Here is a 13,835-nt window from a genome sequence, read left to right on the forward strand (position 1 = left end):
AAAATTCAATCAATGATTACCATTTAATGAGTATCTCCATTACAGGCCCGATGCCAACATTTTTTATCTGTTCTTTTAATCTCAGCAATGGAGTGAGGGGGCATTATCAGCGCCATCATTTAGATGAGTGAAGTGTGGTTCAGAGATTAAAAAACCCTGTGGTAAGTTGGAGCCAGAATTTGAAGCCAAGTCTGCCTGAATGCAAGGCCTGTTTGATATAATTACACCAACCAAGTATTTGTACTCTGTATTATTCCAAAGGATTAAAAAAACAAACGAAACCATATCCAAGGTCCTAGGGTTCAGAAACAGTGTACCCAGCAAATGTGAGGCCCAAGTTTATAGTTTAGGTTACAGTCTTAAAATCATTTGTGTAAACTGTTATAGTTCAGGGAGAGACAGTATGTTCGGCTCACTTTTCTCAGTGAGGCACCTCGAAGACTGTTGTTCTGAGGAAGAGACTAAAGCCTGTCTTCTCTGTCCAGCTGATTTCGGTTCCACACAGCAGGGAAAAGCAACTGAGGCTGCTCACACAATGGTGAACCTCAGACCGACGATTTAGGGGAGATCATCATTTGACATCCTGAAATAGCTCACTTTTATGAAAGTACTGTCTCTGTTTTTAGTGGGCATGGTATATTGAGGGCACGTACTCAATAGCCAGTAGTGTGAACATAAAGAAATATATTTGAGTATCTTTAAAATATTTCAAATTTTTATTAAATATTTTTATTCAGTTTTAAGATCACAGTTAAAGTACTTTAGCATGTTATACACATGACTTACATGTGCAATTTTTAGAAATATCAAATTAAGTATAAGATTTTAAAGAAAAAAATTATATAAATGTGTATATTGACTTTTACTACACATACATCTAAGAAAGCAATAATTCTGTTGTACCATTGAGAAGAAATCATTTATTACATGGCATGTTTACACCAACTCTAAAGAGAACGGAGCCAATTTCTGAAAGCCACCCCCCCCCCCGCCAAAAAAAAAAAAGAAAGAAAAAATGAGCGATTCGGTCATGCTGAAACTATCAACAGACTTAAGACCTGGTAGCCAAATGAAGCTGTGGTTAATTTATGACAAGTAAGCAATTCAAACCTATGAGAAGTTCATAATCTGCTATGTGGAATCTCAGGTGGTTTAAATTCTTTTTTGGATAAATTCCTGAGAGCAAGAGATTTGTTTAGTGCTAATGAAATAAAGAAAAACATTGCTGAGCGTGTGCTGAGCTCCAGGTCATGAGCCTTCCCCACCCCCAGTCCTGCTACTCTCAGAGCTGGAGGCACTAATACGAGGTGTCAGGGGACATGGGCAAGCAGCCCCTCCGGGGGCCACAGGAGAGCTGGTAGTTCGTGAAGCATGCGCGCCTGTGATCGAGAGCTTGTGAGGTAAGACTTGCAGTGTGGGTGGGAGGGTTGGGAGGCATTGAGTTAGGTTCTTGTTACTCGGTAACCAGCTCTGACCTAAGTTATTAGAAAATCTTTGGAAGTAGTAGTTATGTTCGCAACATCTAATTCTGGCATGAAAATGAATTTGAGGGCAGGATCAATTATGACCACTGACTGCAACGAGAAAACAGTGGCCGTGGAACTTTAAAGTACAAGGTTTCCTCTTTTAATTTATTAGTGTAACTCATACCACCACAAATAAAATTTGGCCAGGAGAGGAAACTTTTTTTTTATAAAGAAAATGTACATTTACATTTTTTTTTAAAGCAAAGCTTAGTACAAACAGAAGGAGGTGTATGACAGAATCAAATATATTTGTCTTATTACTCTTTTGTTGCTTCTTTGTTCTGAAATGCAAGGAAGATAATGTCCCCAGTGAAAAGAACAAGGTCATTTATTATGGAGTATAATAAACTCAGCTGTCACTTCCAAACTAAAGCAAAGCAGTCCATCAAACCCTGAATACTTTCCCAGACATATCTGGTAAGATGAACTGAACAAACTGTTTCTTTTTAAAGTATAATGCTAGTGAATCTAAGAAAGATAATTTTTAAGAATCCCAAAACTCAGAAACAAAAATCCAAATCTAATTCTTTGGGAATGCTTGTATAAATAAGAGCAACATCTATTTAACAATTAGTACACTCTTTTTAAGGTGCAAAACAAGGTCCTATGTGAGGAAAGCTAAAATTTGATTTTACCTAGCAGTCACTCTGAATACTTTATAGGTCAAATGTAATAACAGCATTTGCTTCTACTGCCCATTTTCAGCAATACATTGTTCTCTCTGGAGAAGGCGGTTTGTGAAGTCGAAACACTGCAGTGGAAAATAGTGGCACTGAAGGCAGAAGCAAAACAAGACAAACCTTTGAAACAGGACTTAACTGAAATTAACTTTTAAAGCCGAGGTAGCCCATTAGAATTGGCCTTATCTGAGGGCTCTGTGGAGCAGTGCAATCAAAGGTGAATCTCTTCCTCAGCATCACATACACCCCCAACGTTCCCTTTACAAATGAGGACTCCAGGCATCTCATGTCTTCTTTCCTTCTTTCCTCTCAGTGAAGAGGCGGCGCTTCTCCTCAGTGCACGGGCGCTGGCCTCCAGCCTCCGGCCTCCAGCTGCTGGTCTCCAGAACACTTAGGATTCATACAGTAGTTTAGCAGGCAGCATGGTCCCACTGCTTCACATTAATGCCGAATGCCAAACGTGGAACAGAGCTAGTTGATAGTTCCCATCCCTCCCCTCCCCCACACAAACTGTATAAACAAAACATGTCATTCAGTTTTCAGCTTCCTCCTGGTTCTGTATCAACTTCTAATTTGCTTGAGCTTTTACGTAGGTACAAACACTGTCATAGGATGAGCCACAGACTGCAGAGTGCAAACAAAATTGTATGACTTAGGCAAAGTCGCATCTGACTTAATAAGAAAATGACAAGATTAGACATCTTGGATTCTAAAGAGCCAGACCAGTTCAGATGCTCCTTGTTCATAGTGTTCACTTTTTTCCCCCCTCCAGCAGTTTTAATGGCAGGAACTAGAATATCAGTGATAATGTGGGAATGATGTCAGCATTTCAGTTTTGAGGTGGCATTAGTAGTAAGTGCCATCTGACAGGATTAAATAAATATATTTCTGATGTAAGACTGTCAGAATTACAACAGTGTGATTTATCCTTTAAAAAGGGGTTTTAGTGAATTAACATTTTTTGATCTAAAAATCTGGGAACAAACCTAATTTGGGGATAAGAGCCTGTATCTTCAATGTGGCGGTGGGACACTTTTCCTTTTCCTGATCTCATTACAGTATCCAAACAAACAAAAACTTAAAAAGGATGTCTTACAGTATTTTTTTCTTTCACTCAGCTTCTTAGAGCTGCAGCTTCAGTTACTATAATATACTCTACACACTTCAAAATTACATAGGAAATACCCAGAATAACTAAATAAATAAAAGGCTAAAGGAAACTGGAACAGTACTGTGTCTCCATCAGAGACTAAATTATCCACTTCCAGCATCACAGAGAAGGGCTAGGACAATTTTTTTTTTCCAAAAGATTTATATACAGGTTTGAATCCAGAAATTAAGGTTAAAAGTATAAATATTGATAATTTCAACTAAATTCAGAATGGTTTCAGAAAGATATGATACAACAATTTAGAATAAAACAAAGCAGAAGAGCATCATATTTTGGTTTGCTTGAGATATACATAAGGTGCAACTTTTTCCTCTTGAGGATGCTTGTGGGACAAATGTTAGTGTAGATGGCATCTGCTGGCCGATTAAGGTACACACTATAGTAATACAATTTTCCAAAGTAAAGGAGAATGAGAGAAATGAAATGAAAATGACAAGGGGGAGAACTACGTATCGGTCTGAAATATTTGTGCTAACAAACGTTGTTACCTGAAAATACCAACACCCCTTTCCAGCAGCTGCAGGGTATGAGAAAAGCGCTCTTACTGAAATCAAGACTTCCTTCCACCACTCAAGAGAAACGACAAGGTGAGTGTCTAAAGAACTATAAAGCTTTGCAGGATTTCTGCTACTCTCACTGCCTAACTGCTTAAAAATTAAGCATTTCTACAAAAAGTTTTTTTTAAAGTATCTGAAAACAGTCATATCCAGTAGGTTGCCCTCCCACTCCCACCCCTGCTTAAGGGAAAAGCCACTGAGGTTTAGGAAAAGCAGATCAAGTAAGATATTAATCACATAGAAAAAAAGCAATCTTTCGTTTTGCTTCTTTTTAAAAAAAAGGTCCCATGAATATACAGCAATCTCTTGAGGAACTCTAGTGAAATGTAATCGGAGGACTGAAGGAGGGTGCTCTGGCAAAAATAGATCTATTCTAAAGTGTTCTATAGAATAACAAGTTAGTACCATTGTCAAGGTGCATGTTCTGCACCATACAATTTGTGTTGGGTTTTTTTTTTTTTTGGATTTTAGCTAATAATTTTAAAATCACTGCTAGCAAGTGGTCCAAAAACTCCCAACAGCCACCAACACTGGGACCCAGCAATTTCCAAACATTCAATTTGTGTTTTGAGATTTAGAAAATATTAATAAAATAGCATCATAGTAAAAACATTAGGCTGAAATCTGGGGTTGCTCACCTGATTTATTTCTAGGTGAATGGGGTTAAGTTTTAATCTCTGATTAACCTTGCTTACTAATTCTTTCTTCCTCCATTCGCACAATGAGTACATGCATCTTTGAGAACACCACACCAATGCTCTGCTGGCCTCTTTACCTGCTTTTAAAAAAATGTCTCTCTATATTCTTCTTCAGTTCTGTTAGTATGTTGTACATATTTTCCAGCACCGAAACTGAAGTAATATCTACAACCATGAAAAGCTAAACCTAGTCAGGACTAATAAGAGTCTTTTTTTTATATGGCTATTAGATCAAATTACAATTAGAAAAAAAATCATCATTACAATTCAGTCAAGTATAAATAAGAAAGCTAGATAAAACCTTGTAAACTGTCACCAGTTAGAGATCTAATTCAAAAGCTTCAGACTTGAACTAACACTATCAAAATTCCGCCAGTTTGAAAATCAATAAAAATTATTGCTGGACTCCAATATTTGAAATTTGGTAGTTTGTGCTGTGATGCAAGAGTGGGGAAGTACTTTGTGCTATGGAACAAATACCCTGTAAAATCTGTAGCCTCTGACTAATTTTGATTTATCACTTACATCTGTTGCTAGGAAACAAGACACTGTGAACGTCAGGTGGTGAAGTCAATATGTTGAATGTTCTAAGCCAGTTAATCCAGTTGGCACTGGCATATGTATAGTGGCTTTTATGTTCAAAAGCAACAAAACACAGCAAGGAAACAGAAACTCGCAGGTGGATCTATGACAGAGTCCCACTCTGGTCAGGCATACCTCCCTTTTCATTTACTCAATTCCTCCTTAACACCACAAACTTGAAATGGCTCTAAAAACCTGCAGTGCCAATGAGGCTGTGCATAGCAGTCGCTACCCGTCCAGTCTGTCTGGGATGGATGGAAAAGGTCTGTGGCTCAAAGTCCACGTGAGTGAGCGTCTTCAATGTGTTCAGGATAGTGAAGTAATACTAAGGTCACTTCTGAATAATATTTTTCTCTTTTTTTTTGTTTGTTTGTATGAACGATCCATTGGTCACGTAGACCCCTGTGTAAAAATAAAAGAATCCTCAAGGCATGAAAACATCAGTAATCTGTAATCTGCAGGACTCTTCCCCTCTCTGGGAAAATATTTGCCACAATTTGCCCCAAGCAAATTCTTCTTGGTCACTCAAGGCTAAGAAAAAAATTCAGCTTGTAAGAATTGTAATTTTTTTCTTATTCTTTTTTTCTTTTTGCCAGCAAACTACCACTCTGGTGGCAAATATAAAAGTGCAGAATATATGGACCACAAGGCCGAGCATACACCGCTAACAATGGTACATCTGCCTGCCCGTGCTGCGTGGGAGTCTCGGAACAGGCTTTTTAATATTATTCTACAATATAAATGTAGGTATAACCTATTATATAAACCATCTTAGAACTTAAATCTCCATGTACAAAAAAGACTAAGAATATCTAATAACTAGTGCAGTGCGTCAGTTTGTTTTTTTGTTTTTTGTTTTTGTTTTGAAAGAATAACTAGGTAATATATGAAACTAATTTCACACTCTCTGGTTGGTAAAAGAGATGCTGGATGAGCTACAGTAAAGGCAGGCTTTTACCAAGTTACCACCTATTACCGTCAACAGCCTTCAATAGAAAGCAGAGCTCCAGGATCATTCCATTTCTGCTCATTATCAAACAGATAACATCATCCTCAAAGAACAAATAGGCCCAGGAGGCTAACTTCTGCTTCAAGTGAATCTGGGCCATGTAGGGCAACAAGCACTTGTTTGCAGGCTATATTTCCCACCACACAGACTTACGAGCATCCCTCGGTAAAGACAAGGCTAGGGTAGTAGGTAAAGCACAATGTTTTACAAATTAAAGGGCGCTTCACTGGTCAGCGCAGGAAATAAGTACAGGAGCCTGTGGCATTTCTTTTGGCTGTCCATCGTGGGTGAGCGGAGTTGACCTCTGACCTCTGTGAAACAAGAGAAAGAAAAAATCACTTATTCAAAGTATGTTATCAGAAATTGGACAGGATGATAAATGACAAGTAGGTTTCCAATAATTCATCTAAGAGCTACTGACTTTACACTTATGCCGTTTAATTACAACCAATTTTGTTCTTAGAGCTTCTTTCTTTCCTTATTTTTTAAAGGATTTCTTACCTCGGTTCCCCTCACAGAACTCAACAGCCTACTCTGTCCCCAACTGACCATCTTCACTTTGTAGAATCTGAAGTAACAACAGATTTGCGAGATTCCCTAAGAAGTGGGAAACTTTAAGTCAAGAGGTTCTAGGACAATTCATCTTCCAGTTTAAAAATTTAAGGCCAATAAAAGCAATGATCCCTGAAGAGAAAGAGGTATACTATGATTCAAAAAAATAAAGGAAAATAAAACAATGAAGCCCTCCTAACTTTAGAAAAGTTTCACAGGCATATGGACAGAGTGTGTAGGGGAAAAAGGCAAGCACCGACTGAATTTTAGCATGTGAGAAAATCCAGTTAATCTGGACCAAAATCAACACATATGGAGATAGAATTCTAGGCAAGACTAAAAAATTCAGGAAAATTCCCATCATTTCGGATGGAACTACACCGAATGTAGCTGATTTTTCTTTCAGCTTTTAATGAGTAAGACAAAATACAATTTATTTCATAGTTTAAAAAGAAAACAGTTCAAGTTTCTTGGTAATTTCTACAGGGCTTCTCATTCTGAAAGGATAGGACAGGGCACCTCCCGGACATTTCCCCGCAGGCCTACCCAGCCCACACATTGCAAACCCCACTGTTCCCGCCAACAAGGGCCTGCGGCGCACGGCACTGAGCTGAAAATGCATGATGTGGCAACGATGCTTTCACTGGTTTGAAGGTTTCATTATAGGATCTTCTTCAGATTACACAGAACAAAAGGTGCTATTCTGAAATTCAAATTATATCTGCTCCATAACTATATCCAATTCCTTTCTCGATGCACAGAAAATAAAAATAATGTGGATAATTAACAACCGGGGATATCAGAATCCAATGATCACTTAGCCTGAGATATTAGGATTTCAGAAGAACAAAGTGAGTATTATAATCAAAATTCTGGACTTCTGTTTATTCACAAAGGGATGCTGTAAGCATCAACTGTTCAGTATGTTCAACTCTCTTCAAGAAAGGTGAAACTAAATATTTGTTACCTTTAAGACTGACTACGTAAAGAATTTTAATAAGTATAAGAAAAAGAAACAAAAAAATAAGAAAAGTGAAAAATGTAAAAAAAGAGAGAGCAAGAGGGGGAGAAATTGGGTGAAAGTCCAGTTTAATCAATGGAAAAAGAAGAAAGGAGCATGATGGGAGAGAATGATGACTTCTTATGGCAAGAATGCAGGTAATATATTTCTACCCCTAACTCTGTTACCACCCTCTAACCTATAAGCCTAGGTGATGCTTAAGCAATAATTAATTGATGTGAAACAAGGTAAAATTACATTAAGCCTCTATATAGGTGGAGGGCGGCCTGACGGCTCTGCTTTAACAAGTAGGGCTAAAGTTACAGCTAAGATTCCCTGGGAGGAGTCTGTCTTTCCATATACTAAGAACACTAACTATTTGTTAAGTTGATAGTAAAATTCTAGTAAGCAATATCGTCCTAATAGCAGGTTAAAAAAAAACACCTTTACTCAGACTACTTTTTCTCTGCCTGCCTGCCAACTTAGGCAGTCATACTTCAAGAACACCTCATTTATTCATTCGCCCATTCATCTATGTTTATTCGCCCATTGATGTGATAGGAACCAAGGGAGCTGGGGACATGGAGAATAAAACCAGTGCTTTGTTTTCAAAATATTCTGGAAGGAGACAGGAGAATGGACAAATAGTTACAGGCCAACGTGCTCTATGAGAGGTATGTGCAGAGAGTACAGAGGCTTTAAGGGGAGAGAAGAGGCCAAAGAACTAGAGGTGGAAGGAGGAGCAGCAGTTCGCCTGAGAGGAAGAGGAACAGAGGCAAGAACGCGCGTGCCTCTTTTGGACAGGAACAAGCAATTCCACCTGACTGCAGCGCAGGGCGGAGGCGTTGGTGGTGGTGGTAATGAGTGGAATGGTTTGAGGAGGTGCTCTGCTCTCAGAAACCAGAAGTCCTGGAAGGCTGGTTAACAGCAGCCTCTGTTTTTCCCACCCGAACCACAGTCAGGTTCAGAGGGAGCGCTGCCAGCAGCCCGGGGGCTGCACAGAAGCCGTGTCTAAGCCCGGAATTCTCCCCTCTGAATTCTGACATTACCTCTTATTCCACAAGTTATGGGGGGAACTTACTAACACTCAGGCATAAGTTTAATCCCTTTTGTATATGTATGAGTTTCTCCTTTGTACTCGGTTATGAAACTCCACGAATGGCGAATGTCCGTGTGTTTACCTCCCTCAGAGACCTGGGCAGATTTTAACACTGTTTGTCAGCATTCACTTGCTGTTAGGCACTTGCAGTGAACACATGAAAAGGAATGTGACTTACTGGACATATCTAGAGGCTATGTGTGAGGCAGGACTGGAGCCATAATATGAGAGGTAAAGAGTGAGACGCAAACAAACCTTAACAACAGGGCCTCCTAAACCTGGAAGCGAATAAGGAGAATGGAGCCTGCCAGGTGGGTATACAAGTTGTTTTTGATTCCAAGCTCTTTTGTACTGAAGACTGAAAAGCTAAGAAAGTAGCTCATCTGTGGATAATCCACTCTGGATAAAGACACGAAATACCCAAATTTACAAAAGGCTTTTTGGCCTTCTCAAAAGATCCACTAAGCAACAGAATACTCGATTGTGCACTTAGAACTTAGTATGCTTTCTGTGAACTCGGGGCTTTACCGTGTTCACAAGGCTCCGTACCTACAATCTTGGCCGGTCCTTACCACTCACTGTGTGATTCTTTGGGGATATCACTGTGCTCACTGTAAGATGAGGAAGGGGAGGTGTAGAGAAATAAATCACTTTGTAGCAAACACAGAGAGTGGAAAACAAATCCAGACCTCCTGCTGGACAGGAGTCAAATGCCAAGATACTCTTTTTCCTGAACCAGCAGTGTTTTCTTCTGCTGGTGCCACCATTGCCACCAACACCGTCCTCAACAGGGTGTTTACCCTCGGTGAGCACTGGGACATTAGATGTATTCCATATAACATGAATACGGGATGAATACCAGTTACACCCACTTTATAAAAGGAAAAACAGAGGGTACAGAGATGAACGACCTTGCTCAAGACCTTGAGTTTGCAGGCGACAAAGCCTGGACTCAAACCCAGGTCTGAAGTCTGTCTCTAAATCTCCTGCTCAATGATCAGATAATGCTGCTGCTTTGCTCTCTCAGGCTTTTTGCAGAAATAAGATTTTATCCATAGAATGATATATTCAAAATAAAACACTTGCCTGGCTATATTCTCTTCTATTTCCCCACACTGCTAATTAGCACATATACTTTTGTAACCTCACATCGACAGAAGTACTCTTGAGCTAAGTCTCATGAACCACAATGCATTGTGAAAAAAATACCACAAATGACGTCAGAAAGGATAGTTTTGGCTTCTACGTTGCATTCTTGGTCCATATTTCATGGAAGGGGTGAAGTGGAACTGGATGCCCGGGACCCAGGCAGAACAAGGCTCTCCACCACCGACCTGTGCACGTTTTCCATGGCGGCCACTTCAGCCAGCGCTGCCAGGCTAAAGAACGCAGACACGGCCGGCATCTCGGGAGTGCTGCTCCGGGTCTCAGCAGCCTCGGTGCTGTGTGCACACTCGTCATTGCAGCCTGTCTCGGTCACTTTAGGGAGACGCCGGTGCAGTTGCTCCTTTGGTTTGTCATCTGTAATGAAATGCAATTCCATCACGAGGGGATCCCTCTGTTCTCTCCAGAGAAAACTCTGTGCCAGACAATGTGAAATGAGCTAATACTCTTTACTGTTCACTTTTGTCACCCATCGACCAGTTAGACTCTTTTAGAGTTTCTTCTTCCACGGTCACAAAACTCTTTTATTAAGCTCAACTGCAACCATGGGCAGCACTGTGCCCTGAAGCTGAGCCTAGACAAGGTCTGTTTTATTCAAGGTCAAAGAATAGGTCAGTCTTGGAGAAGGAAAAAGGGGTTTTGGCCATAATAAAACCCAAGGGACTTCTACAGGGGGGTCTGTGGGTGCTGTAAGAGGGCCCTTGCCAACCCAGGTGACCAAATATTTACGATGAGGCCGCAGAATACACTACCCTAGACACTCAGTATGTGGTTGCGCCAACACGTAGGATGGCCAACACTAATCCCAACGAGATCCCAAGTTTCATTTTTGTTCTGAAGGTCTACTGTAAGAAAGATAAAGCATCAACATATGTGTTGGAAATGAGTTGGCTTTGTTTATTACATAGCCATGATAGAGGATCAAGGTTTATCATGGTTTAAAAACATTTCAACAATAGAAAGTAATTAATAAAAGCAGAAATGTCATATATTAAGTGAACATGAAAGAGCAATGTACTTTTCTACACAAAAGAGAGCTATTTTCTAAAACCTTTCACTCTTCCTACAAGTAAAAATGAGGCTATAACCATTTACACACACACACACACACACACACACACACACACACACACACACACAGAGAAGGTGGGAGGGGGCTGCGGGACTAAATATTAGGAAAACTAGATTCTAGTCTTCATCCTACTTCTGCTCAGTAGTTCAAAGCATTCAAAAATAAAACTCTACCTCTTTGAGCTTCATCTCTTATATGACAGGATAAAATTGGGGATGTTCAATATGCTTTATGGTTCTAACAATCTACACATGCGAAACAAGAAAAGTGCACAAAATTCGCTGATTGTCCTCTAATTTTATCTCAGTGAACAATGAATCTCTATGAACAACTACATTAACCTAAATCAGATATTTATAAATCTCACTCTCAAAAACATTCGTTTAAACATTTTTTTCCCTCCTTATAGAATTGTAGACCTTTGACCTTTTCCTGGAAGTTGGATTAGGGTGAGGGGAGGGACACTTCCTTCAGGGCTGACAGAATAAGATGCTCGAGTTGCTAAAAGACAGAAAGGTGACAACTAAGACCACTAATGCCCCGTTGGTGGAGGACCCCCAAGAGCTGAGGGAGGAGACTCAGTGTTACTCTCTGACCCCACTCCTTAACTTGGGTCCACCAGGTAATTCTATTGCCATGGGGACCACCAGGAACAACAAAAAGACCCAGACCACAACTGAAAATGGAGAAATTTGCTTTTAAGTTAAGAGTTGGCTAACGATTAGCCCAGACAACTCAAGGAATCCTGAAGCATTCTCACCCTCCCTTGGTGGTCTGAATCAGTTTTACGGGAAGAGCTGGATGCTTTCTAAGGTGCCTTTATTCACTGGCTTAAATACCCGATAATCTGGCCTGTGGTGACTTGAGCAGTGAACCAGGGAGAAACACTGATTCATCCAGTACTTTTAAAAGCCTAGGATCTTTGGGAATTTACTTAACCAGGGCTGTTTTTGTGCACGCTGAGAAAGAGAAGAAGAAGCTGAGTCCTAAAAATTACCTTTCCTTTCTAGGAATTCAAGATATGCTCTTGGAAAAGAGCTATAATTTTATGACGTGGACTAAAACATGGACATTTGAAAGTCTGCGGAAAACTAGTTCTCAAGGAGATCCAGAAGGAGAAAATGTTACGGTGACCAAACCCACAGAACAGACCTATTTTTCAGCAAGGACCCACAGTTGGCGTAGAGTCATTTGCTGGCCAAAGTGGCCGTGAGGGTCAGCTGCTTGGTCTGGTTTTCTCTGCCTAGTTCTCCCTCTTACCCAAAGTACCTCCTGCTGGTGACACCCGGCCATCTGCTGTCCTGACCAGGTGTGTGATCTTGGTTTTCCTTGCTTTTCTCTTTTGGCTGCCCACCAGGGGTTCTTGCGTTGCTGTTGGCTCTGGAGTGTTGGGAATGGATGGGGCATTTTTAACCTTATGAGCAGGCTCTGTGGTGTTTTTGTCTTCAGTAAATATGGCTGAAATAGGACAAACCATATATAGTTACACACAAAAACACAAGGCACCAACATTGCTCTTGGAAGGAAACATTTCTGAATGTCTGACCCATCTGAATGGAGAACTTACACTCAAGAGTTTTCAAAGTATTGATGGGAAAAAAAATAAAAACAATGCCCATAATTTTAAACAAATATAATTTATTTATATTTGCTTTCACAGATTAAGTACAGAGGATTAAGATGCCCTCTCTGTCTTTTAATAGAATACTGAACACCAGAAGGCCACTGGAGTAACATTAAATGTTTGGATCTTGCAGGTTAGTGGAGAGGCCAGTGTATGCAGATCTGTGTAAATTGTGTCTGAAATGACCACAATTTCTACATGTGGTCAGGGTCCCTATTTAAGATCCTTATGGCAAGCTGGTCCGAAGAAGGTGACGGAAGAAATTTCTTTCTTCTGAAGACACTGAGATTAAATATGTGCTTCTTAAAGTTAAAGTGATCCCTGGGGCAACTGCTTCCAATCACAAAGTTGGACTGATCAGAAAAAGAAGCTGTTTGTGAGGAAGGACTTTCTCACTGACCACTCAGTACGGACCCGACTGACATACATTGGTGGAGGCAGCACAAAACGGAACTTCTCTCCTATTTGCTAAATTCTAGGACTGTGTGAATGTGCTCAGTGAGAGAATTTAATGAAGTACCATGTGTCAGCAGGCCTCCTTGAAAAGTTTTAGTTTTAGGTACCCTTAATTCTAACGGGATTATCAGTAAATCATTTTATAGCACATGCTTGAATCCTAAATGCAACAGTTAAGAAGAGTAAGGGACAATGTTTGCCACCAAAGACTTGATCCCGGTTCAAACTGTTTGGGAGTGCTTGTGTCTTATATAGTCTTTTCCTTAGGAGCTCATCCCTCTCCCTTTCTTCTCAGTGTCTTCAGAATAAGACAAGAATATGCAGATATCCATATAGGAAGCATTTAGGAGTACACACATGTAGTCAGGTTTCACGACTGGGACTTTTTTTTATTCCAGTGGCCACAGGTCTCTTGGGCAGGGAAGAGATGCATCTTTCCTTTGTTTAACTATCCAATCTCTCTCCCCTTTATTAAAAAAGATTTAATTTACTTATTTAGAGAGAGGGGGAAGGGAGGAAGAAACATAGAGGGAGAGAAACATCAATGTGTGAGAGTCTTGCTTGCCCCTAACTGGGGACCTGGTCCGCAACCCAGGCATGTGCCCTGATAGAGAACTGAACTGGCGCCCTTTTGGTTTACAGGCC

The 13,835-nt window shown here is 40.3% G+C and overlaps 1 protein-coding gene across 1 annotated transcript in view; it reads right to left on the reverse strand.

The window, feature by feature from the left end:
• Positions 1–4,109: 4,109 nt before the first annotated feature.
• Positions 4,110–13,835, reverse strand: part of BBX (BBX high mobility group box domain containing) — a 259,101-nt gene continuing 249,375 nt past the window's right edge. Inside the window, exons 18-20 of the mRNA XM_054577334.1 lie at positions 12,380–12,568; positions 10,209–10,395; positions 4,110–6,534 (exon numbers count right to left, since the gene is read on the reverse strand). Of these exons, the coding sequence (XP_054433309.1) occupies positions 6,447–6,534; positions 10,209–10,395; positions 12,380–12,568 (464 nt within the window). The 3' untranslated portion in view covers positions 4,110–6,446. The remainder of the gene's footprint in view (positions 6,535–10,208; positions 10,396–12,379; positions 12,569–13,835) is intronic.

The sequence above is a fragment of the Pteronotus mesoamericanus genome, unplaced genomic scaffold (assembly GCF_021234165.1).
Source record: "Pteronotus mesoamericanus isolate MK-2021 breed Mesoamerican mustached bat unplaced genomic scaffold, CSHL_Meso_final contig_42, whole genome shotgun sequence".
Lineage (NCBI taxonomy): Eukaryota > Metazoa > Chordata > Mammalia > Chiroptera > Mormoopidae > Pteronotus > Pteronotus mesoamericanus.